Source organism: Tupaia chinensis, unplaced genomic scaffold (assembly GCF_000334495.1).
Source record: "Tupaia chinensis unplaced genomic scaffold, TupChi_1.0 Scaffold000377_2, whole genome shotgun sequence".
Lineage (NCBI taxonomy): Eukaryota > Metazoa > Chordata > Mammalia > Scandentia > Tupaiidae > Tupaia > Tupaia belangeri.
In genome coordinates, this window is record NW_006159876.1 from 1,792,080 (window position 1) to 1,815,298 (window position 23,219).

At 40.3% G+C, this 23,219-nt stretch overlaps 1 protein-coding gene and 1 pseudogene across 1 annotated transcript in view; both read right to left on the bottom strand.

Annotated features, from left to right (window-relative positions):
* Positions 1-23,219, bottom strand: part of IQCH (IQ motif containing H) — a 284,969-nt gene that overhangs the window by 152,233 nt on the left and 109,517 nt on the right. Inside the window, exons 9-10 of the mRNA XM_027773807.1 lie at positions 4,448-4,524; positions 2,620-2,658 (exon numbers count right to left, since the gene is read on the bottom strand). Of these exons, the coding sequence (XP_027629608.1) occupies positions 2,620-2,658; positions 4,448-4,524 (116 nt within the window). The remainder of the gene's footprint in view (positions 1-2,619; positions 2,659-4,447; positions 4,525-23,219) is intronic.
* On the bottom strand, positions 8,142-8,658 carry LOC102481274 (40S ribosomal protein S17-like; annotated as a pseudogene).

Below are 23,219 nucleotides of genomic sequence, written 5' to 3' on the forward strand. Positions count from 1 at the left end.
CCGTGGATACCAGGGACAATGTGGGAGGAGGATGGGACATGGCAGAGGGTGGGGGATGGGGAATCAAGGATGGCAAAACAAAAGGCAAGGTATGCAGGACATAAGAATTAGAAAATTATTTGCTGAGAACATGTATGTTGATGTGCTTGATTGAGACAATGCACAGTGTATTTTGGATGGAAAATTCATTTGTGTGTTGTGATGGTGTATAGTGAATTAATGTAGAGAATGAATAAATTTTAAAAAAAATCACGGAAAATGGAATAAAAGTGCAAGTTTATTTTAGTGAAAAAAAATTCTTTATGAAGTCTTGAGTGTTTTAGAAATGTGGAAGCTATATTATGTATATAAACACGGTCTAGATGTGAATTTAAAATGTAGAAACATATATATATGTGTGTGTGTGTGTGTGTGTGTGTGTGTGAAAAATACATGACTGATTGAATTAAAAAAAAAACAAAAAACAGGACACCACCAGTGGAAAATTCCATATCTGACTTCATGTGACGGGTCACAGTTCAAGTGCTGCAATACAAAGATCATGTATAAAATTACCTTCAAACTGTGTGAAACAAATGAATTTTGTGTTTAGACTTTAGTCTTATCCCTAATGTATCTCATTTTATATATATGCAGATATTCCAAAATCTGAAATAAAAATCTGAAATCTGACACACTTATGGTCCAAGCATTTCGAATACGGGGTCCTCAATCTGCAGCAGCAGCAGCAGTGGCAGTAGCAATAGTAGTAACATCTGGAAAACTGGCCCACGTGGAAGGGTTCATAACCTGGGATGTGGAGAGAGCACAGAATCCGAAGGCCCACTCTGCCAGCGAGGTCAACCATCTGGGTGGGCCTGGGGTGAGGACAGCACAGGGGTCCTCTTGTTGTGAAGAGGGCTCAGTGGACTTGGGAGCTCTTAGAGCCACACACCCAGGACCTGTTCAGCCAACACTGGCAGTTACAAACATTTCAGATGAATAATGCCTCGGCGTCCTGAAGGCACATCCTGCTTTTGAAGTGCAGCGTCAAGCCCAGAATTTCCTCATGGTGAGAAGGGGAGGAGGGCTCTAACTTCACATACCAGTTTAGGGGCAATCTGCCTGGGTTCAGAACTGTAGGCCATCACTACTGTACACACAGTCCCTCTTAGGCAGAGTCATGCAAGACTAAAGGAGACTCAAAAGGCAGGCTCTTTTTCCTTGGAAAGGGTTGGCTAAGCTACCTCAGAAATCCTTACTGAATAGAAGATCCAGAATGTGAGGCTTTGGGACCAGCAGTTGGCGTAATGGCTATGCCGCTGGACTCCCATGTAGTCGACTGCGGTTCGCGTCCCGGACCTGGTGGTTTAAGACTCATGCCTGGCACATGTGCATGCGTGCCCAAGATCCCGAGAGAAGAACGGAGGAGAAGGGCTTGTGGCATGGCCATCCCCCCGGGGGGTGATTTCTCACTTTCTGTCTCTCTGTCTCTCTCTGTCTGGTGAGCGCACGCGCCCTATAGCAAAAACCTCTCCAAAAAAAAAAAAAAAAAGAATGTGAGGCCTGGACAATGCTTTTAAAAACAGGAATATTGGGGACTGGCAGATGGCATAACGGTTACCTTGCTGGACTCCCATGTGGTCAACCACGGTTTGAGTCCCAGACCTGGTGGCTTCAAACTCATGCTGGGCGCATGTGCATGTGTGCCCAACATCCCATGAGGAGACTGGAGGAGAAGGGACTGTCATGTGGCCATACTCCTTGGGGTGGGGTGGGGTGGGGTGATTTCTTGCTTCTTGTCTGTCTCTCCAGTGAGCACATGCACCCTATAGCAAAATTCTCTCTAAAACAACAACAAAAACAGTCATGATAACAAGTGCTTCACAGTTACAGAGCACTTCCACACACACTAACTGATCTGTCCTTTCAGGAACCCAGTGACAAAGGAGGCATTATCCCCCTTTGTAAGAGAGGAAAGTGAGGTACAGAGAATCTAAGTGACTTGCTTAACGTTGCTCCACCATGAAGAGGAGGGTCCAGCTCATTCTTGTTTCAAGTTCAGGGCTTTTATGACCCCTGAATGGCCCTGTGGAGTGTTCTTTGCAGACTTGTGTTTACATTGTGGGGCGGTTTCATTCTTCCAAATTTTTGCTACCTTAGTTGTGGTCGGTTTAACTCTAAATCCCACACCTCACTGGCCACATCCTCCACACGTGTGTGCCTGTATGCACACATGCATGTGTTCATGCCTGATGCACGTGTTCATGCCTGATGCACATGCTGGGAGATGACTGAACCTATTTGTCACCTGTCCTTTCTTTTTAAGTGTACTTCTATAAGACAAGACTCTGCAGTTGAATACTGATGTGATTCAGCCAAATTTTGAGGATGCTAAGTCATTTATTTAGACTGAAGCCTGAGAAATCATTCAGTCTCAAAGGAGGGAATAAAAAGGTTTTTCATTTTAAATGAACCAATTTTTAAACATGACCTAATTGCACTTATAAAGCCAGCGCTAAAGAACTTTTGCTGCCATCTCCAGCTGCCAAGTGGCCTCCTCTACTTTTGCCCTGCAGCAAAAAGAAAGGACATCAGGTGACAGAGCCCAAATTTCCACCAGTCACACAAATTACAGACCTTCCCATCATGATGTCCTCTTAACCTTCTGCCTTTCCCCTACAATGAAGAACGAGACACAGTTTAAATCAGAATGACTCTCACCGGCAATTTTACAAAACAAACCGAAGGTGCGAATAACCCCCTACCCCCGCCCCCCCTTCCCGCTTTCCCCGCTGGACCCGCTGCTCTGCTCTGCCTTCCCATGCAGGCACAAGCTAATCATTAGAAAGACCTTGCCCACCCCCGACAACGAAGCTCTGCTTGTCAAGCCCTGTTTGCGTTGAAGAGAGTTTGACAAAGTAAGTATTTACAAAAACAACTCTAATCAGATGCCAAGTCCCACATCTAGGGGACACTTGGAGAAGTGTTTACAAGACGGGCTTCTCATGTGGCACCACGCTGCCTGGTGGTGAGACTGACAGGAGGTCTGTGCTGCTCTGCCGTGAGCCTCAGTGGATGGTGGGTCTTTGAGCCCTTCTAACTTGCACGTCCAGCACACTTTCCGCAAAGTATATGAATAATTACATTTACCATTGAAGAGTCAATTCAGAAATGTTGTACCAATCCAGGACCGCGGGAACAAGTCATTAAATATTATTGCTTCTAGCGGTGGGGGAAAGCTTTGTGAAGTCAGCAGGAAAAGCCAGGGCTAATTAGCATTCAGAAAATTGGCATTATTTAATTTTTTTTTTTTTGAAGGTAAACCTCTCTGGCTAAAACCTTGTCATGTATTTGTCTTACCTGTGGATCTGCTCTCCGTACAACTCTGAGACCTGAGCACTTGAACAGGGTGGGAATCGGAACAGGTGCCCCGCCTGCTCCCACTACACACAGGCCCGTGGCCTCCACACAGCCTGTTAAACAGCTGAATCTGAAATGATAATGGTGCCGGCCAAACACTTGCCTCGAGGCTTGTCTGTCTTGGGATTTGGCCATTTACATGGATTTTTCCCCCCACATTTTTCATGAAACACAAATATTTGCCATGGCAACTGGGGTGTCACATGACATGCTGCTACATAAACAGCCTGCAAGCCTCTTACGGGAAACGGCCCACCAGTGCTGAAAAGGCGGTGCAAATCCCTGGAGGAAGATTTGGGTGTTAAAAAGATGTAGGTCTGGGAAGAACAGGTAACAGTCTACTACATAGACACAGAGCGGTTAATTTCTTCTGTGCCACTCTTCAATTTCTCCATCTTTTTGTACGAGAAGCAGCTGAAAATACAACCATATAGGGTAAGCCAGAAAAAGACACCGCCAGCTGTCTCCTTTCTGCGGTGAAAAGTTTCAATTATTCTAAGTCTGTCTGTGGTCCATAAACAGAAGAAAGCAAGCTGCTGAAGTCCAGTGCCTCCAAACGGGGAGAAAAGGAGGAGTCACACTGTACTGGGAGGTGCTCATGCTAAGGAATCCAGAATTCCCTCCTACCTCTCATTAAGATATTCCGTGCAAAACCGGAGATCTTGCCTGTTTAGCTTATGCTTTAAGATGAATAAAATTCAGTAGGGTCTCACGATAATACATCCTGTACAGCACAAATCTCAATATAAAGCAGTAGTTATTGTATTCTAGACTCCTGACCAGCTAGCAGTTTGGGGAGACCCAGTCACTTAACTACAATAATGCACAATGATTGGATTTTTTCAGACCCTGCTGATAGTGTCACGGTAGAGCTGACTTGTACAATAATCCCCTCTAAGATCAAATACACCCCACCAGCAGCAGCTGAAAGAGCACTCACTTCTACGTGAAATGTGCAACTCTGCAGTGTGTGTATTACCAAAAATCTTACAAACAATATCGTAAATGAGAAAAATTTTCTTTCTGTACTTAGAAATACAAATACCTTTGGTCTTGGTTTCTTGGGAGAGACCTTCGCTTCTGCAGGAATCAGCGGTACTTTCTGAGATCTGGCGAAGGGGGCTGTGGATGGAAGTGGAATCATGTTACCTCTTCTAGAAAGAGAGGCTGAGTCAGTTGTGGCTGCTATTGGGTTTGCACCCTGAAAGTCAAATGGCCCTGTCACCAATGTCTGGTGACTATCAGTCTTTCCTGTATCCATTCAGTGACTAAGCTGTGGTAACTGACTTCAAAAGGAAGCCCATAGCATGGGTAGTCAACAACCCCATCAGAATACAAGGTTCGCCCATCTTATGCAACTGCTTAGATAAAAAGGCAAATTTTAAAAGCAGACAAATTAGAGAATAATATTTGTCTTATAAAATGCCTCACGATTTCTTTAAATAGCCAGATTTCCAAGTTCTCTTGAAAGGTAATTAATATAGCTCCATATGATGGACTATTCTACTGTGCCCATTAAAAGGATCATTCTAAAATATTAAAATGACTTGGGGAAGTAATACAAGTGAAAAGCACCGTAACAATTATTTTTAAAATTAATTACATCCAAAAGCAACAACTTCTAGAGAACATATCTAGCCTATAAGGCGGATGACCTACCTAAATGGGGGGGAGGCCTTACTCTACTCTTTCCAAACAAAAGAACAAATAATTTATTTAAATAGTTCATTGAATGAGAGAAGTGAGGCTTCCTTCAACTCAATTTCTTCAACTAAACCACTTTTTCTGTCAACAATCTGAGAAAGAATTGACAGATATTGATCAAAAACAGGACACTCGTAAAGGATATCAATATATAATTTAAGAATATCACTTTTAGGACTCAGTTCTCTCAGATTGCGTCAAGTGAACTGTAAGGAATGTCTTCAAAAAAGTAGCAGAAATTGGGTTGGCAGGTGGCGTGGTGGTTAAGGGTGCTGGACTCCCACATAGCCAACTGTGGTTTCAGTCTCAGACCTGGTGGCTTCCTTTCTCACTTTCCCTCTCTCTTTCTCTCTCTCTCTCTCACTCTGTTTCTCTCTGGTCAAAATTTAAAATAAATAAATAAAGTTAAATGAAATACTTCTTAAAAAACAGATTTCTTAAAAAATAAAAATAAAATAAATTTTAAAAATAATAAATAAAAAATAAAAAAGTAGCAGAAATTACAGAGCCTTATCGCTGAAACTATATCCATAAAAGAGACTTATTTTTTACACTTGACAACAGTTTATATTTATTTATTTACTTTTCTTTTTTTTAAAAGCTTTTTGCCATAAGGGTGCATGTGCATGCCAGAGAGAGACAGTGAGAGGGAAAGTGAGAAAGTATCCCCAGGGCGGGATGGGCATGCTGCAATCCCTTCTCCTCCATTCTCCTGGGATTTTGGGCACGCACGCACATGTGCCTGGTGTGAGTTTCAAGCCACCAGGTCCGGGACTCGAACTGCAGTTGGCCGTGTGGAAGTCCAGCACCTTAACCACTGCACCACCTGCTGGCCCCCCTAGTTTGTTCTTTAATTGACACTAAAATTGTTCATTCTTTTATGGAGTAGAGAATGATGTTTCAATTCATGTATATATTGTGTAATGATCAAATTAGGTCATTTAGCATTTTTATCACCTCAAACATTTACTGTTTCTATGTGGTAAGAATATTCAAAATCTTCTCTTCTAGATATTTTGAAACATAGAGTATACAATATTGCTAACTATAGTCACCCTACTGTACAATAGAACATCGGAACTTACTCCTTCTTACTTTAATTTAGTACATTCTGGCCAGTTTGTCCTTTCACCCCCCACCATCCCTAGCCTCTGATAACCACGATTCTACTTCTGTGAGATCAGCCTTTGTAGATTCCACATATGAGTGAGCTCATGCGTTTTTGTCTTTTCATGCCTGACTTATTTCACTTAATATATGTTCTCCAGTTCATCCTTCTTTTCTTTTTTTGGAGAGGTTTTTCGCTCTAGGGCGCGTGCGTTCGCCAGACAGACAGAGAGAGACATAGAGACAGAAAGCGAGAAATCACCCCCCTAGGGGGGATGGTCATGCCGCAATCCCTTCTCTTCCATTCTCCTCTCAGGATCTTGGGCACGTACGCACACGCACCCGGCGTGAGTTTTAAGCCACCGGGTCCAGGACGTGAACCGCGGTCGACTACGTGGGAGTCCAGCGACATAGCCATTACGCTAACTGCTGGTTCCCTCCAGTTCATCCTTATCACAAATGACAATATTTCATTTTTTATGACTTAATAGTATTCCATTGCGTATGCCACATTTTCTTTACCCAGTCCTCCATTGATGGACACTTTAGGTGGATTCCATATCTTGACTATGTGAATAGTGTTGCAATAAATGTGGTAATACAGATAACTCTCTAAAATACTGATTTTTATTTTTTATTTTGGAGAAGTTTTTGCTATAGGGCACGTGTGCTCGCCAGAAAGACAGAAAGTGAGAAATCACTCCAAGGGGGAGGGGGCTTGGCCACGCCACAATCCCTTCTCCTCCATTCTCCTTTCAGGATCTTGGGCACGCATGCACACATGCCTGGTATGAGTTTAAGCCACTAGGTCCAGGACTTGAACCGCGGTCAACTACATGGGAGTCCATGTAGCCATTATGACAACTGCTGATCCCTGAAATACTGATTTTTTTATCCTTTGTAATATAAACGCAGAACTGGGATTGCTGTATCATATAGCAGTTCTCTTTTGAATTTTTTGAGGAACTTACATATTGTTTTCCATAATGGCTGTACATTGCCACCAACACTGAATGACAGTTCTAATTTCTCCACCTCCATGGCAGCAAAAAAATTGGGTGGGGGGGGCTATTTCATAACAGCCATTTTGATTGGGCTGCAGAGATGTCTCACTTTGGTATTGATTTCCATTTCCCCGATGATTAGTGATGCTGAGGATTTTCTCATATACCTTTTGGCAATTTGTATGTCTTCTTTTGGGAACTGTTGATCATGACTTTTGCTCATTTTTAATCAGATTATTAGTATTTTTTTCCCTGTTGAGTTCCTTATATTTTCTGGATACAAATCCCTTTTCAGGTGTATTGTTTGTAAATATTTTTTCTCATTCTGTAGGTTGTCTCTTTATTTGATTGTTTTCTTTATTGTGAAGAAGCCTCTTATTTGGATTATCACATTTGTTGATTTTTGCTTTTGTTGACTGTACTTTTGAGGTCTCATTCAAAAAATATCTTTCCCAAGACTAAAGTTATAAAGTGTTTCCCCTATGTTTTCTTCTAGTAGTTTCATAATTACATCAAAGTCTTTAACTCATTTCGAGTTGACTTTTGTATGTGATGAGAAACACGGATCTAGTTTCATCATTCTGTATTTGAATATACAGTTTTCCTTTTCTCCTTTTCTTTTCTTTTCTTTCTTTCTTTCTTTTTTCTTTTTTCTTTTTTTTTGGTTATCCTAAGTTTATTGAAAATAGTACAGCATAGCAGAAAGATTCAAACGGCTCTATGTGAGTTTTTTTTTCTTATTATTTTATTTTTATTTACATTTTTAAAAATACATTCAATTACATTATTTAGCTTTCACTTATAAGGTGATCATTTCAATATATGAACATTTCTCCCCGGTCTAGTTGATCAAAATATAACAACACTACCTCACTGTCTCAACAATGCTGTCTTCATATCCCTCCTCCAAATGTTCTTCCCCAGTCCCCACTCCTCCACACACCCCACTCCATGTGAGGTTTTGAAATTCATTCCAATTGTAGGCTGCGTGACCTGCAGGTTGGACAGGTTGCCAAAGTCCAAACGCTTCAGCATTTCCTTAGTGTCAGGATCCACTTCAATGATTTCCTGATCCAGGGCTGAGACCTCAGGAATATAATTATCTCTCCTTTCTCACTCCTCCTGCAGCGTGATGGAGATGCCTCTCATGGGGCCTCTCTGAATGCACTTCATGAGATATGTGACATAGCCTGCTATCTTGTTATGGAGCTTCTTGCTGGGAATGATGGTGATCTCCTCGCACATGTGCTTGTTCTCGTGGAAATTGTTGCCCAGACGCATGCAATACTTCTCCATGATGACCCGGGCCACCTTCTTCATGGTTTTGGTGCGAATGCAGTCCATGTTGGCGGGTCCTTGGTGAAAGAGGAAACAGGAAGTACAAAGGCTCTTTTTCTTTTCTTTCTTTTTTTCTTTTTTTCTTTTTTTTTTCTTCTTTTTAGATTTTGTTATAGAACGTGAGTGTTTGCTGGAGATAGAGATAAAGAGAAGGAGAGGTAAGTGAGAAACTACTCTCACAGGTGACTGCTGACATACTTCAATCCTTTCTCCTCTTGGGATTTTGGGCACATGCACCTGGCATGTTTTCTACGCCACGAGGTCCAGCACTCAAACTGTGCAAATGGCCATATGAGATCCTGTTACCTTAACCACCATACCACCTGGCTGTCTCTGAATATACAGTTTTCAATAAGCATTTATTGAACAGACTGTCTTTTTCTCAGTGTGTGTTCTTGATGCCTTTGTCAAAAATCAGTTGATGGGGCCGACTAGCGGCATGGTGGTTAAGGGCACTGGACTCCTACATGGCTGACCATGGTTCAAGTCCCAGACCTGACGGCTTGCTCTCTCACTTTCCCTCTCTCTCTCTTTCTCTCACTCTCTTGCTCTATCCCTCGCTGGTCAAATAAATAAATAAATAAAGTTAAATAAAATAATTCTAAAAAATATTAGTTTGCTATAGGTGCATGGATTTATTTCTGTGTTTTCTATTTTGTTTCATAGGTCTATGTATCTATGTTTTATGCCAGCACCATGGTGTTTGGGTTACCACACCTTCGTAGTATGTTTCGAAGCCCAGTAGTGAAGTGCCTCCAACTTTACTCTTTTTGCTTAAGATTGTTTTGGTTACTCAGGGTCTCCTGTGGTTCCATATGAATTTTAATTTTTTTCTTTTTCTATGAAGAACATTATTGATATTTTGATAGGGGTTACACTGAATCTATAGATTGCTTTTAACAGTGTAGACTTTTTAACAATCCATGGTCAAGGAATATCTTGCCATTTATTTGGGTCCTCTTAAATTTCTTTCATCAATGTTTTATAGTTTTCACTATAGATATCTTTTGCTCTGGGTAACTTTATTCCTAGATATTTTGTTTTGTTCTGTCGTTATTGTAAATGAGATTGCTTTCTTGATTTCCTTATCAGATAGCTTGCTATTGGTATATTTCTTTATTTTTGTACATTAGGTTTGTGTTCCGCAACTTTATTAAACTTATTCATTTAGTTCTATGAGTATTTTTAATGGAGTCTTAAGGATTTTCTTTTCTTTATTTTTCTTGTCTTTATTTCTTTCTTTTAATTTGCTAAAAGGTGTTTGTGATAACTGGAGATAGAGAGGAAGAGAGGAAAAGTGAGGAAGCTCCCATGGGGAATGGCCACACCCCAATCTCCTTTCAGGATTTTCGGCACACATTCATGGTGTGTTTTTCAAGCTGCTGGGTCCAGGATTTGACCAGTACAGTTGGCCATGTAGAAACCAGCTGCTTTAACAACCACATCACTGGCTGGTCCAAAATTTTCTGTACATGAGATTGCATTATCTGCAAACAGGGACATTTTGACTCTTTCCTTTCCAATTTTTATTTTCTTTCACTTCCAATATTATACTGAATAAAAGTAATAAAAGTTTAGAAATCCTTTTACCTGTTTAGATCTTTTCCAGAAGAAAAGCTTTCACTATTCCCCCTAAGTAGGATGCTAGCTGTGAGTTTGTCATATGTGGCCTTTATTATGTTGAAGTACATTCCTTCTATATCTAACTTATTGAGAGTTTTTTTAATCATGCACAGATGTTGAATTTTACCAAGTGCTTTTCTGTTTTTCTTTAAATGATTTTTTAATTAAAAAAATTTATTCATTATTATTTTATTTTATTAATTTGACCAGATAGAGAAAGGTAAAATGAGAAAGCAAGAGACCAGGTCCAGGACTTGAGCCATGGTTGGCCAAGTGGGACTCTTCAGTGCCTTAACCACCATGCCACATACTGGCCCCATGATTTGATTTTTTTAAGTCCTTGATTCTGTTAATGAAATATATCAGATTTATTGATTCGCACATATTGAACCATTTTTTGCGTTCTTGGGATGAATCCCACTTTATCATGGTGAATGCTCTTTTTAATTTACTGTTAAACTCAGTTTGTTAGTTTGTTGAAGATTTTTACATCTATGCTCATCAGATACAGTGGCCTGTAGTTTTCTTTTTTTCTTTGTCTGGTTTTGGTATCAGGATAATGTTGGTTTCATAGAACGAGTGTAAAAGAATTCCCTCCTCTTTCACTCTCTGGAATAGTTTAAGCGGGATTTATACTAGTTTTTCAAATGTTTTATAGAATTTAGAAATGAAGCTATCATCAGTCATGACGTGTGAGCTGATGAGCTCACCAGAGAAAGACATCGAGTGTGGGAACTGTCACAGCACAGTTCCTTCTCTTCCATCTCCCCATCCTGCTGGCGTTTGGGGTATGCATGTTTTTTTCAAGCCACCAGGGCGTGGGTAAGAACCATGATCAGCGACATGAGATTTGCTTTTCTACACAAAACAATGCATAATGACTTCCGTGATGACCCATTATTTGCTCTGTATATCGGAGTTCTCTGTTGTTGGATGCATGTATATTAACAGCTGTTACATCCTCTTGCTGAATTGACTCCCTTATCACTATATAATGAGTTATTCGGTCTCTGTTCATAATTTTTTACTTAAAATCTATTTTATCTGATGTAAATATAGCTACTCCTGTTCTCTTCTGGTTTTCATTTGATTGAACATCGTTTTCCATCCCTCCACTTTCAGACTATGTGTGTTTTTCCAGGTGAAGTTAGTCTCTTGTAGGCAACATATAGTTAGGTCTTCATTTTTAAAAAAAATTCATTCATCCAGGGGTCAGCAGATGGCGTAATGGTTACATCTCTGGACTCCTTTGTAGTCAATGTGGTTCAAGTCCTGGACCTGGTTGCTTAAAACTCATGCTGGGCACACATGTGTGCATGCCCAAAATCCCAAGAGAATGGAGGAGAGGGGATTGTGATGTGGCTATCCCCTCTGGGAATTGATTTCTCACATTCTGTCTCTGTCTCTCCAGCGAGCGCACATGCCCTATAGCAAAAATCTATCTTAAAAAAAAAATTCATTCAGCTTTATATCTTCTAACTGGGGAATTTAATATGGTTACATTCAGGGCCAGCAGGTGGTGTGGTGATTAAGGTGCTAGACTCCCACATGGCCAACCATGGTTCAAGCCCTGGACCTGGTGACTTGCTTTCTCTCTCTCTCTCTCGTCACTCTCTGGTGAGCACACATGCCCTGTACCAAATTAAAAAGAAATAATAATGACAAGTAAAATTAAATAGTTCTTTTTAAAAATATGGTTACAATCAGTTATTGCTGCTAATGAAGACTTCTGCCATTTCCCCCCTTTTATTCATGATAGAGTACATGCATGTACATTACAGAGAAAGAGAGAGAGAAAGCACCTTCCAGCAGGGCCTGGTCATGTTGCAATCCTTCTTCTTCCAACTTTCCATCCTGTCCTGAGCATGCATGCACGTGCCTGGAATGTTGCCCCCAAGGATGGGATTTTAACCCCAGTTGGTCTTGCAGGGTTGGCTTTCTCTGCAGAGAGCTTAACTACTGCACTATGGAGCTGGCCTTTGCTAATTGTTTTGTGGTTATTTATTTCCCGGTTTTTCTGTCTTATTGTTCACCTTTGTGGTTTGGTGATTTTCTGTAGTGACTAGCGATTTTTTTAAATGGATTTTTCCTTAGGGCATGTGTGCTTGCCAGGGAGAGAAAGAGATAGAGACAGTGAGAGGGAAAGTGAGAAATCTCCCCTGAAGGGGGATGACCATGCTGTAATCCGTTCTCCTCCACTCTCCCTCCAGGATCTTGGGTAAGCATGCACATGTGCAGGGCGTGATTTTCAAGTCACTGGGGTACAAGACTCGAATTACAGTCGGCCATGTGGGAGCCCAGCAATGTAACCGCTACACTATCTGCTGGTCCCTGTAGTGACTAGCTTTAATGTCTTTCTCTTCCTCACTTGTATATCTCCTGTAATTTTTTTTCATTATGGTTCCTATGGGGTTACATAAATAATTTGTATTATTTATTTTGAGCTGATTATAACTTAAGTTTGGTTGCATACAAATACTGTAGACTTTTGCCTCCTCCACAATTTATCATCTTGTTGCCTTAACTTACATATTTTATACATTGTGTTCCTTAACAACTTATTGTAGCTATAGCTATTATTCACCATTTTGACTTTTAACCTTTATACCAGAAACTTGAAAAATGATGTCATTATTACAGTAATGGAGGATTCCTAATTTGATAATAAATTTACCTCTACCAGTGAGATTTGTTCTTTCATATGTTTTCATGATAGTAATTATTGTCCTATCACTTCCAGTTTAAGCACTCCCTTAAGCATTCCTTTTAAGGCCGGCAAAACCTCCTTCATTTCGGAAGGAAAGCTTTGCTGAGTATTGTATTATAGACCAGCCTTTTTTTTTTCTTTCAATACTTTGAAAATATTGCCCCATTCTGTCTTGGCTTTCTACTGAGAAAGCTGTTGATCGCATCTAATAGAGAGTACCTTATTTGTGACTTGATTCTCTTGCTGCTTTTAGAAATCTCTTTTCCTTTGACTTTTTCTATTTCAGATAGGGCCTTGCTGTAACACACTCTTCATACTTCTGCCTCACAAACAGTTGAGACCATAAATGAGTACCACCCAGCCCCGATCTTTCAGACAGGATCTTTCTATGTTTCCATGCTGCCCTGTGCTTACAATCCTCCTGCTGCCTCAGCCTCCCGAGGAGCTGCAACCACAGGTGGTGCTACCGTGTTTGAATTTTTATGGGCGGCCAGGGACCACGTTCTGGCCTCCCACATCGCCTCAGCCTGCCAAGTAGCAGTGTCTACCAGCACATGCTGCTGTGGCTAAGCCCCCTTTTTCTTTTTGGAGGTTTTGTTAGGGCCTTGCTGTAACACACTCTTCATACTTCTGCCTCACAAACAGTTGAGACCATAAATGAGTACCACCCAGCCCCGATCTTTCAGACAGGATCTTTCTATGTTTCCATGCTGCCCTGTGCTTACAATCCTCCTGCTGCCTCAGCCTCCCGAGGAGCTGCAACCACAGGTGGTGCTACCGTGTTTGAATTTTTATGGGCGGCCAGGGACCACGTTCTGGCCTCCCACATCGCCTCAGCCTGCCAAGTAGCAGTGTCTACCAGCACATGCTGCTGTGGCTAGGCCATCTTTGACTTTTGGCAGTTTGATTTTAATGTGCCTTTAAACAGGGAGGGCCTGCTTGGGTTGAATTTATTTGGGATCCTTTAAGCTTCATGAATCTGAAGATCTATATCTTTCCCACAATTTGGGGAGCTTTCAGCTATTATTTTGTTAAATAAGCTTTCTGCACCTTTCTCTATCTCTTTTTCCTGTAACTCCCATAATGCAAACATATGTATGTGTGATGATGCCCCATAAATTCTGTCCCAGAAATCTTTACTCTTTTTCATTCTTTTTTCATTTTTCCCCCTTACTGAATTACTTCAAAAGCCTATTTCAACATCAAAGGTTCTTCTGCTCGATCTAGTGTGTTGTCAAGCTCTCAGTTGTATTTTTTATTTCATTCATAGAACTCCTTAGTTCTAAGATTTCTGGTTCTTTTTTTATGACTTTTATATCCTTGTTAAATTTATCATTCAGATCATAAGTTGTTTTCCTGGTTTTGTTGGATTTTTAAATATTTATTTATTTAGGTGATAGAGTTCATGCACTTCGCAGAGAGAGAAAGAGAAAGAAAATGGGAAATCACCCCCAGAAGGAATGGTCACACCACAACCCCGCCTCCTCTATTTTCCTCTTGGAATCTTGGGCATACATGCACACACACCCAGCATGATTTTCAAGCTCCTGGGGCCAGGACATTGACTACACAGTTGACCATGTGGGATCCAGTGCCTTAACCTCTATGCCATCTGCTGGTTCAAGGATTTTCTATTTGTATTTTCTTGAATCTTGTGGAGCTTCCTTGAAAGAATTATTTTAAATTCCTTTTCAAGTGGTTATGAATTTCCATTTCTTGTGGTCAGTTACTAGAGAATTACTGTGTCATGTTTCCCTGCTTTATTGTGTTTTTTATATCCCTATGTTGATATCTGTGCATCTGGTGGAATGACTGCCTCTTCCAATTTTATAGAGTGGCTCTCATGGGGAAAGATTTCCATCTGCAGATAAAAGGGTGTTGGTTGGGTAGGGCACAATGCTTTGGGTTCCAGAAAGGTGCATTAGTGTAGTCTCCATGTAGTTTCTTCACCTATAGTCAATGTTAGAAATGACAACAAGTGCCCCAGTGGCTTCAACTGCAGGAATTTGTGCAGCAGATCTACCAGCTTTGACTGGGCCTCTCTGGGAATAAGGCACTGTGCTGGTTTTGATGCAGAGGCACTGGCATGTGACTGGTCAGCAAGCTTAGATGATGCTATTTCCCTGGATTTTCCTTTGACTTTTTCTATTTCAGATAGGGCCTTGCTGTAACACACTCTTCATACTTCTGCCTCACAAACAGTTGAGACCATAAATGAGTACCACCCAGCCCCGATCTTTCAGACAGGATCTTTCTATGTTTCCATGCTGCCCTGTGCTTACAATCCTCCTGCTGCCTCAGCCTCCCGAGGAGCTGCAACCACAGGTGGTGCTACCGTGTTTGAATTTTTATGGGCGGCCAGGGACCACGTTCTGGCCTCCCACATCGCCTCAGCCTGCCAAGTAGCAGTGTCTACCAGCACATGCTGCTGTGGCTAGGCCATCTTTGACTTTTGGCAGTTTGATTTTAATGTGCCTTTAAACAGGGAGGGCCTGCTTGGGTTGAATTTATTTGGGATCCTTTAAGCTTCATGAATCTGAAGATCTATATCTTTCCCACAATTTGGGGAGCTTTCAGCTATTATTTTGTTAAATAAGCTTTCTGCACCTTTCTCTATCTCTTTTTCCTGTAACTCCCATAATGCAAACATATGTATGTGTGATGATGCCCCATAAATTCTGTCCCAGAAATCTTTACTCTTTTTCATTCTTTTTTCATTTTTCCCCCTTACTGAATTACTTCAAAAGCCTATTTCAACATCAAAGGTTCTTCTGCTCGATCTAGTGTGTTGTCAAGCTCTCAGTTGTATTTTTTATTTCATTCATAGAACTCCTTAGTTCTAAGATTTCTGGTTCTTTTTTTATGACTTTTATATCCTTGTTAAATTTATCATTCAGATCATAAGTTGTTTTCCTGGTTTTGTTGGATTTTTAAATATTTATTTATTTAGGTGATAGAGTTCATGCACTTCGCAGAGAGAGAAAGAGAAAGAAAATGGGAAATCACCCCCAGAAGGAATGGTCACACCACAACCCCGCCTCCTCTATTTTCCTCTTGGAATCTTGGGCATACATGCACACACACCCAGCATGATTTTCAAGCTCCTGGGGCCAGGACATTGACTACACAGTTGACCATGTGGGATCCAGTGCCTTAACCTCTATGCCATCTGCTGGTTCAAGGATTTTCTATTTGTATTTTCTTGAATCTTGTGGAGCTTCCTTGAAAGAATTATTTTAAATTCCTTTTCAAGTGGTTATGAATTTCCATTTCTTGTGGTCAGTTACTAGAGAATTACTGTGTCATGTTTCCCTGCTTTATTGTGTTTTTTATATCCCTATGTTGATATCTGTGCATCTGGTGGAATGACTGCCTCTTCCAATTTTATAGAGTGGCTCTCATGGGGAAAGATTTCCATCTGCAGATAAAAGGGTGTTGGTTGGGTAGGGCACAATGCTTTGGGTTCCAGAAAGGTGCATTAGTGTAGTCTCCATGTAGTTTCTTCACCTATAGTCAATGTTAGAAATGACAACAAGTGCCCCAGTGGCTTCAACTGCAGGAATTTGTGCAGCAGATCTACCAGCTTTGACTGGGCCTCTCTGGGAATAAGGCACTGTGCTGGTTTTGATGCAGAGGCACTGGCATGTGACTGGTCAGCAAGCTTAGATGATGCTATTTCCCTGGAGGTATGGTTCTGGGCTGGTCTGTGCTCTGAGGAAGAATGAGGGTTTACCAATGCTGTTTTACTAGCTTACCAATTTCCATCACTTCTAGCAAGCCTCTTTGTGATTTGTAGTCATCACTTTGTTCTGACCAGTATTTGAATATCTCATTTTAAGCTTTTAAGTTTTTGCCTTGACTTCTGCACTCTCCCATCCTATTATCCACTTTGAACTCTGCTCTTCCACTTTAGAAGTAAGTCTATACCCTGCAACCAGGTTGCTTTGAATCCGCAAATCCACCAGTAAGACCCATTACTCCTCTTGCCTGCAAACTGAGAACACACTTTGTTTAACTTTCAAGACCTTGCACACTAGTGAGATTTATAGCTAAACTCCCATGTTGAAACAAAATACTAGCTGACAAATTTTCAAGAGGGCATTGCTTTCAAATAAGTTGAGTAAAATTTTAATACCATTTGGTGGATAAAGTTCCTCAAAATTTATAATTGCACATGGATAATACACTGGCATCTCCAAGAATTTTCTTAGCTCTTTCCCACTGTGCAAGATGGCAGGTGAAAGAGCTGTGAAGCAGGATACTAAGGAAAAGAAACCTGAAGCCAAGAAGGCTGGTGCCAGTGGAAAGGTTAAAAAGGGGGACCTTAAGGCTAAAAAGTCCGAGAAGGAGAACCCCTACTGCAGCCAAAACCCAGCCCTAGTCTGGGGCATCCACAGATACTTCTGATCTGCCATGTATTCTAGGAAGGCCATGTATAAGAGGAAATACTCAGTCACTAAATCCAGGATTGAAAATAAAAAAAGAAGGTTCTTGCCACTGTCACAAAGTCAGTTAGTGGGGACAAGAATGGTACCCAGGTAGTTAAACTTCGCAAAATGCCTAGGTATTATCCTACTGAAGATGTGCCTCGAAAGTTGTTGAGGCATGACAAAAAAAACCTTTAGTCAACAAGTGAGAAAGCTGCGAGCCAGCATCACTCCTGGGACCATTCTGATCACCCTCACTGGATACCACAGAAGCAAGAGAGTGGTCTTCCTGAAGCAGCTGAGCAGTGGCTTGCTCCCTGTGACTGGACCACTGGTCCTCAATCGAGTTCCACTGCATAGAACACAGCAGAAATTTGTCATTGCCACCTCCTCGAAAATTGGTATTAGCAAAGTAAAAATCCCAAACCTTACTGATGCTTACTTCAAGAAAAAGAAACTGCGGAAGCCCAGACCAGGAAGGTGAGATCTTTGACGTAGAAGAGAAATACAAGATTTCAGAGCAGCAGAAGGTTTTTCAGAAAGCTATGGACTCACAAATTTTACCAAAAATTAAAGCTCTTCCTCAGATCCAAGGTTACCTGTGATCTGTGTTTGCCCTTACAAATGGAGTTTATGGTCACAAATTGGTGTTCTAATTTTTTTGCCAAGAACCTAAGTTACTGATCATAAAAAAAAGAATTTTCTTAGTCACTTGCAAAAATGCTATCACTAAATTATGACTTCACATAGCCTTATATTTTACAGAACACATGCATTTTATGGAACACAGGAGTTGTGCTCAACCTAATCCATTCATGAAAAGTCTATTCTTGGGAACCAGCAGTTAGCGTAATGGCTATGTCACTGGACTCCCACGTAGTCGACCGCAGTTCACGTCCTGGACCCGGTGGCTTAAAACTCACGCGGGGCAAGTGTGCGTGCGTGCCCAAGATCCTGAGAGGAGAATGGAGGAGAAGGGATTGCGGCATGACCATCCTCTGGGGGGTGATTTATCGCTTTCTGTCTCTATGTCTCTCTCTGTCTGTCTGGCGAGCGCACGCACCCTATAGCAAAAACCTCTCAAAAAAAAGAAAAGTCTATTCTTCTTTGTTGGATAATAAATATGTTTAATATTTGGGACAAACTTATATGTAAAACACATTTACTTATCTGAAATTAAAATGTAATTGTACATACTTTTTAAATTTTTAAAATAATTTTTTGCTAAATTTGACAACCCTAGGAGCTGAATATACATCTGTATCATTAATAAAACTGTGTCTCCCAAGGCACTACCTATTTTGTTACTCAGTTTCCCTTCTGGAAAAAATCTGTAGAATAACTTTTAAAAACTCATTATTAGTACTATTTTCATACATTCAGTTGCTATACATCATTTATTTTGTAAAGAGATTTTACCAAGCATGATGTACACCTCAGTCCAACGCAGTTGAGAATACTATACACAGCCTCGTCAACACATAATAAACAATATCTGTGTCCCACAAGTGTCTTACCTCTCTATTTCCCCCCCAAATTTCCTCTCCTATGCTCTTCCCCTACCACACTCTCTTTCCACTTTGTCTCTAGTGTCCATTACAATTTTTAACACTTTTATGTTCTCCAGTCTTTCAGTCTCTACCATAGAGTGCACACAGTCAGTATATGTTAAGTGGAGATATACAATGTCTCTCTTTCATAGCCTGACTTGCTTCACTCAGCAACAAAGCTTCCATATTCATCCACTTTCTATCAAATTCCAGGATCTTGTTTTTTATGGCTGAATAGTATTCCATAGAGTATATGTGCTACACTTTTTCCATCCATTCATCTGTTTGTGGACATTTGGGTTGGCTCCATGTCTTAGCAATCATGAATAATGCTACAATGAATATAGTTGTGCAAGTTCTTTACCAACTGAGCATTCTCCTGTCCTTTGGGTAGATACCCAGGAGTGAAATTGAGAGATCATATGGTAGTTCTATTTGAAGGTCTTTGAGGAACCTTCATATAGTTCTCCACAGTGGCTGGACCAATTTACATTCCCACCAACAGTGTAGGAGCGTTCTCCTTTCACCACATCCCCTCCAGCACTTATCATTATTTGTTTGTTTGTTTATAAATCTTTGCCATTCTGACTAGGATTAGGTTGTATCTCATTGTGGTTTTGATCTGCATCTCACTTATGATGAGGGATGTTGAGCATTTTTTCATATGCTTTTTGGCTGTTTGTATGTCTTCCTCAGAGAGTTGTTTATTCAGCTAATTTTCCCATCTTTTAATTGGGTTAGTCATTTTCTTTTTTCTTTTTTTTCTTTTGGAGAGGCTTTTGGTATAGGGTGCGTGCACTTGCCAGACAGAGAGAGAAAGAAAGAGAGCCAGAAAGTGAGAAATCAAAAATTCTCTCCCATTCCGAGGGTTGTCAATTCACACTTCCCATTCCAAGGGTTGTCAATTCACACTAACTACAGTTTCCTTTGCTGTGCAGAAACTTCTTAATCTGATATAGTCCAATCTGTCTATTTTGGGGATTATTGCCTGTGCTTTGGGGGTATTAAAAAGTCTTTGCCTACCCCAATGTCTCTCAGAGTTTCCCCAGTGCCTTCCACCAGTAGTTTTATAGGTTGCAGTCTTAGGTTTAGGTCTTTAATCTACTTTGAGTAGATTTTTGTTAATGGTGACAGATAAGGATTCAGATTCATCTTTCTGCAAGTGGATATTCAGTTTTTCCAGCACCATTTGCTAGAGAGGGTTCCCTTTTCCCATTGAATTGACTGGTACCCTGTGTCAAAGATGAGCTGGCTGTATGTTTTGGGGTTTATTTCTGGGGTCTCTACTTTGTTCCATTGGTCCTCATGTCTGTTTTGTGCCAATACCATGTTGTTTTGATTATCACAGCTTTGTAGTATAGTTTGTGGTCAGGAAGTGAGATGCAACCTACTCCAGTCTTCTTGCGCAGGATAGCTTTGGCAATACGGGGTCTTTTATGATTCCAGGCAAACTCTATGGTTGTCTTTTCTAGATCTGTGAAGAATGTCTCTTGTAACTTCATAGGGATTGCATTAAATATGTAGATTAATTTGGGTAGAATTGCCATTTTGATTATATTAATTCTGCCAATCCAGGAACATGGGATGTCCTTCCAGTTTTTAGTGTCCTTTTCAATTTCTTTCGTCTTTTTTTTTTTTTTTTTTTTGGTGAGGTTTTTGCCATAGGGCTCATGTGATTGCCAGAAAGACAGAGAGGGACAGAAAGTGAGAAATCACCCCCCAGGGGAGATAGCCACACTGCAATCCCTTCTCCTCCATTCTCCTCTCGGGATCTTGGGCACACACACACACATGCGCCTGGCATGAGTTTAAGCCACCGGGTCCGGGACACGAACCGCAGTCGACTGCATGGGAGTCCAGGGACTAGCCATTATGCCAACTGCTGGTCCCTCAATTTCCTTTTTAAGGTTTTCATAGTTTTCCTTGTAGAGGTCTTTGCCTTCCTTGGTTAGTTTTATTCCTAAGGTTCTTATACTTCTTGTGGCTATGGTAAACAGGATTATTTTCTTTAGTTCTGTCTTTGTCTGCTTATTGATTGTAAATATAAATGGTAAAGATTTTTGTAAGATAATTTTGTGTCCTGCCACTTTACTGTATGCATTTGAGAAGTTTTTTTCATGAATACTATTGGGTCTTCTATGTATACAATCGTGTCATCTGCAAACAGAGATAATTTCAGCAAATTTGTAGAATGAATTTTGCCAGAGTTTATGTTAGGGGAACAATAACAACACAAACTTTGTCTTTTTGGGAAAATGTCTATGCTTCTGTGTCAGTTACTCATACTTGCCTGCCAGGTAGCCATCCCCCTTTCTTCTTTGCTAGAACCCAAATTTTTTCAGAGTGACAATATACTCAAAACTCATGTGCACTCAGAGAGAGAAGACAGGTTACTTTTAAAGAAGACCCCATTCTATTTACCACTGACTCTTCAGTAGTACACAGACTCCTCAATAGCAGCTATGGTAGCCAAAAAACAATGAAATAAGATCTTCAATGCACTGACAAATGTCTTCAGAAATAAGGATGCAATAAACACATTTTGAGCAAGGCAAATAAAAATGGAATGAGTTTACCGCCAACACACTAATTTCCATTAACACAACAGATTTGTCATAATGGGAACTTAAAGAATATCCTTAGATAAAAGGAAATTGATGCCATATTGGAAGTCTGTGATCCAAAAAAGGATGAAGAGCAAAAGCAAAGTGGTAAATATGTAGATAAAATAACAAATATTGATTGCACAAAACATTAACAATAATGTCTTATATGGTTTTAAAAGAGAAGATACAGCTAGAATACATGAGAACTACAGCATATAAATCTGGAAGAGAAGTGGAGTTAAACTGTTATCTAAGCTTCCTTATATTGTTAAAGGGGAAAATACAGATATCTGTTAACTCTAGACTTGGATAAGTCATGTATGCATGTGAAAATAACAAATTAACCAGAGTAAGCCTATAAAAGGGATATATTAATTCCAAAAGAATAGAGAAAAAAAATGAAGAAAAAATAATAAATTCAAAAGAAGAAAATAAAACAGCAATAAAATTTGATAGGACACAATTATAACAAAACAGATAGAGAAATGATATTAAAACATATCAGTAATTATAAATGGATTAAGTGCTAAATGGATAATAATGGCCAGAATGTATTTTTAAAATTCAGCTATTTACTATCTATAAGATACACATTTAAAATACATGACTAAAGAGATTAAAAGTTTAAAAAAAGTCGGAGAATATATACCAGCAAATCCATAACCGAGAAGAAATTGATGTGGCTATATTAACAGAGAAAATAGCCTTTGGGGCAAATGCATTACTAGAGATAAAGAAGGACAGTCCAAAATGATAAAGATTCCTACTTATTAGGAAGATGTAATAGCTATAATAAGAACTGGCAAGGATGTGAATTCACGTAGTTTCTTACACATTGCAGACAGAAGTGCAAACAGGTGCAATAACATTAAAAAAACACTTAGTCATTACCTCCTAAAGTTTGTTGTCCACCTACCCCATGACTACCTTTCTACTCCTACTTCTATTTATCAAGTAAAACACTTCTGTATATTCAGTGAGAAGTAGGCATGAATGCCTAACAGCACTGTTTACAGTAAGTAAAAGCCTGAGACCAACACAAAAGACCATCAACAGAAGATTGGATAAATTAACTATGGTATATTCAAACAATGGAATGCTCTACAGAAACGAAACAGAATGAATCCAAGATCATGCAATATGTCTACCTCAAGACTGATTCAGTATTTCCAGGAAGGCTCTGGCATCTCTATTATGATGCATTTAGGACATCTCTTCAGAACTGTACCTCTCCACTTATGTGTATAGCTTTCTAATATTTTTTTTTAATTTTTAAAATTTATTTTACATTTATTCACTAAACATCATCACAGCATACAAATGCAACTTCGTATCCAGAATACACTATATGTGTGTGTGTGTGAGTGTGTGTGTATGGGTGTGTGCATATATATATATATTTCCCCGTATTTCTTTCTTTCTTTTTTTTTTTATTTTTTTTTTGAGAGGTTTTATTCGCTATAGGGCACGTACACTCACCGGACAGACAGAGACAGACAGAGAGACAGAAAGCGAGAAATCACCCCCCAGGGGGGATGGTCACGCCACAATCCCTTCTCCTCCATTCTCCTCTCCAGATCTTGGGCACACACGCACACGCACCCGGCATGAGTTCTAAGCCACCGGGTCCGGGACGTGAACCGCGATAGACTACGTGGGAGTCCAGCAACATAGCCATTATGCTAACTGCTGGTTCCCTCCCCCTATTTCTCACGCTCAACTCTTCCCACATTGATTCTGGTATCTACAGT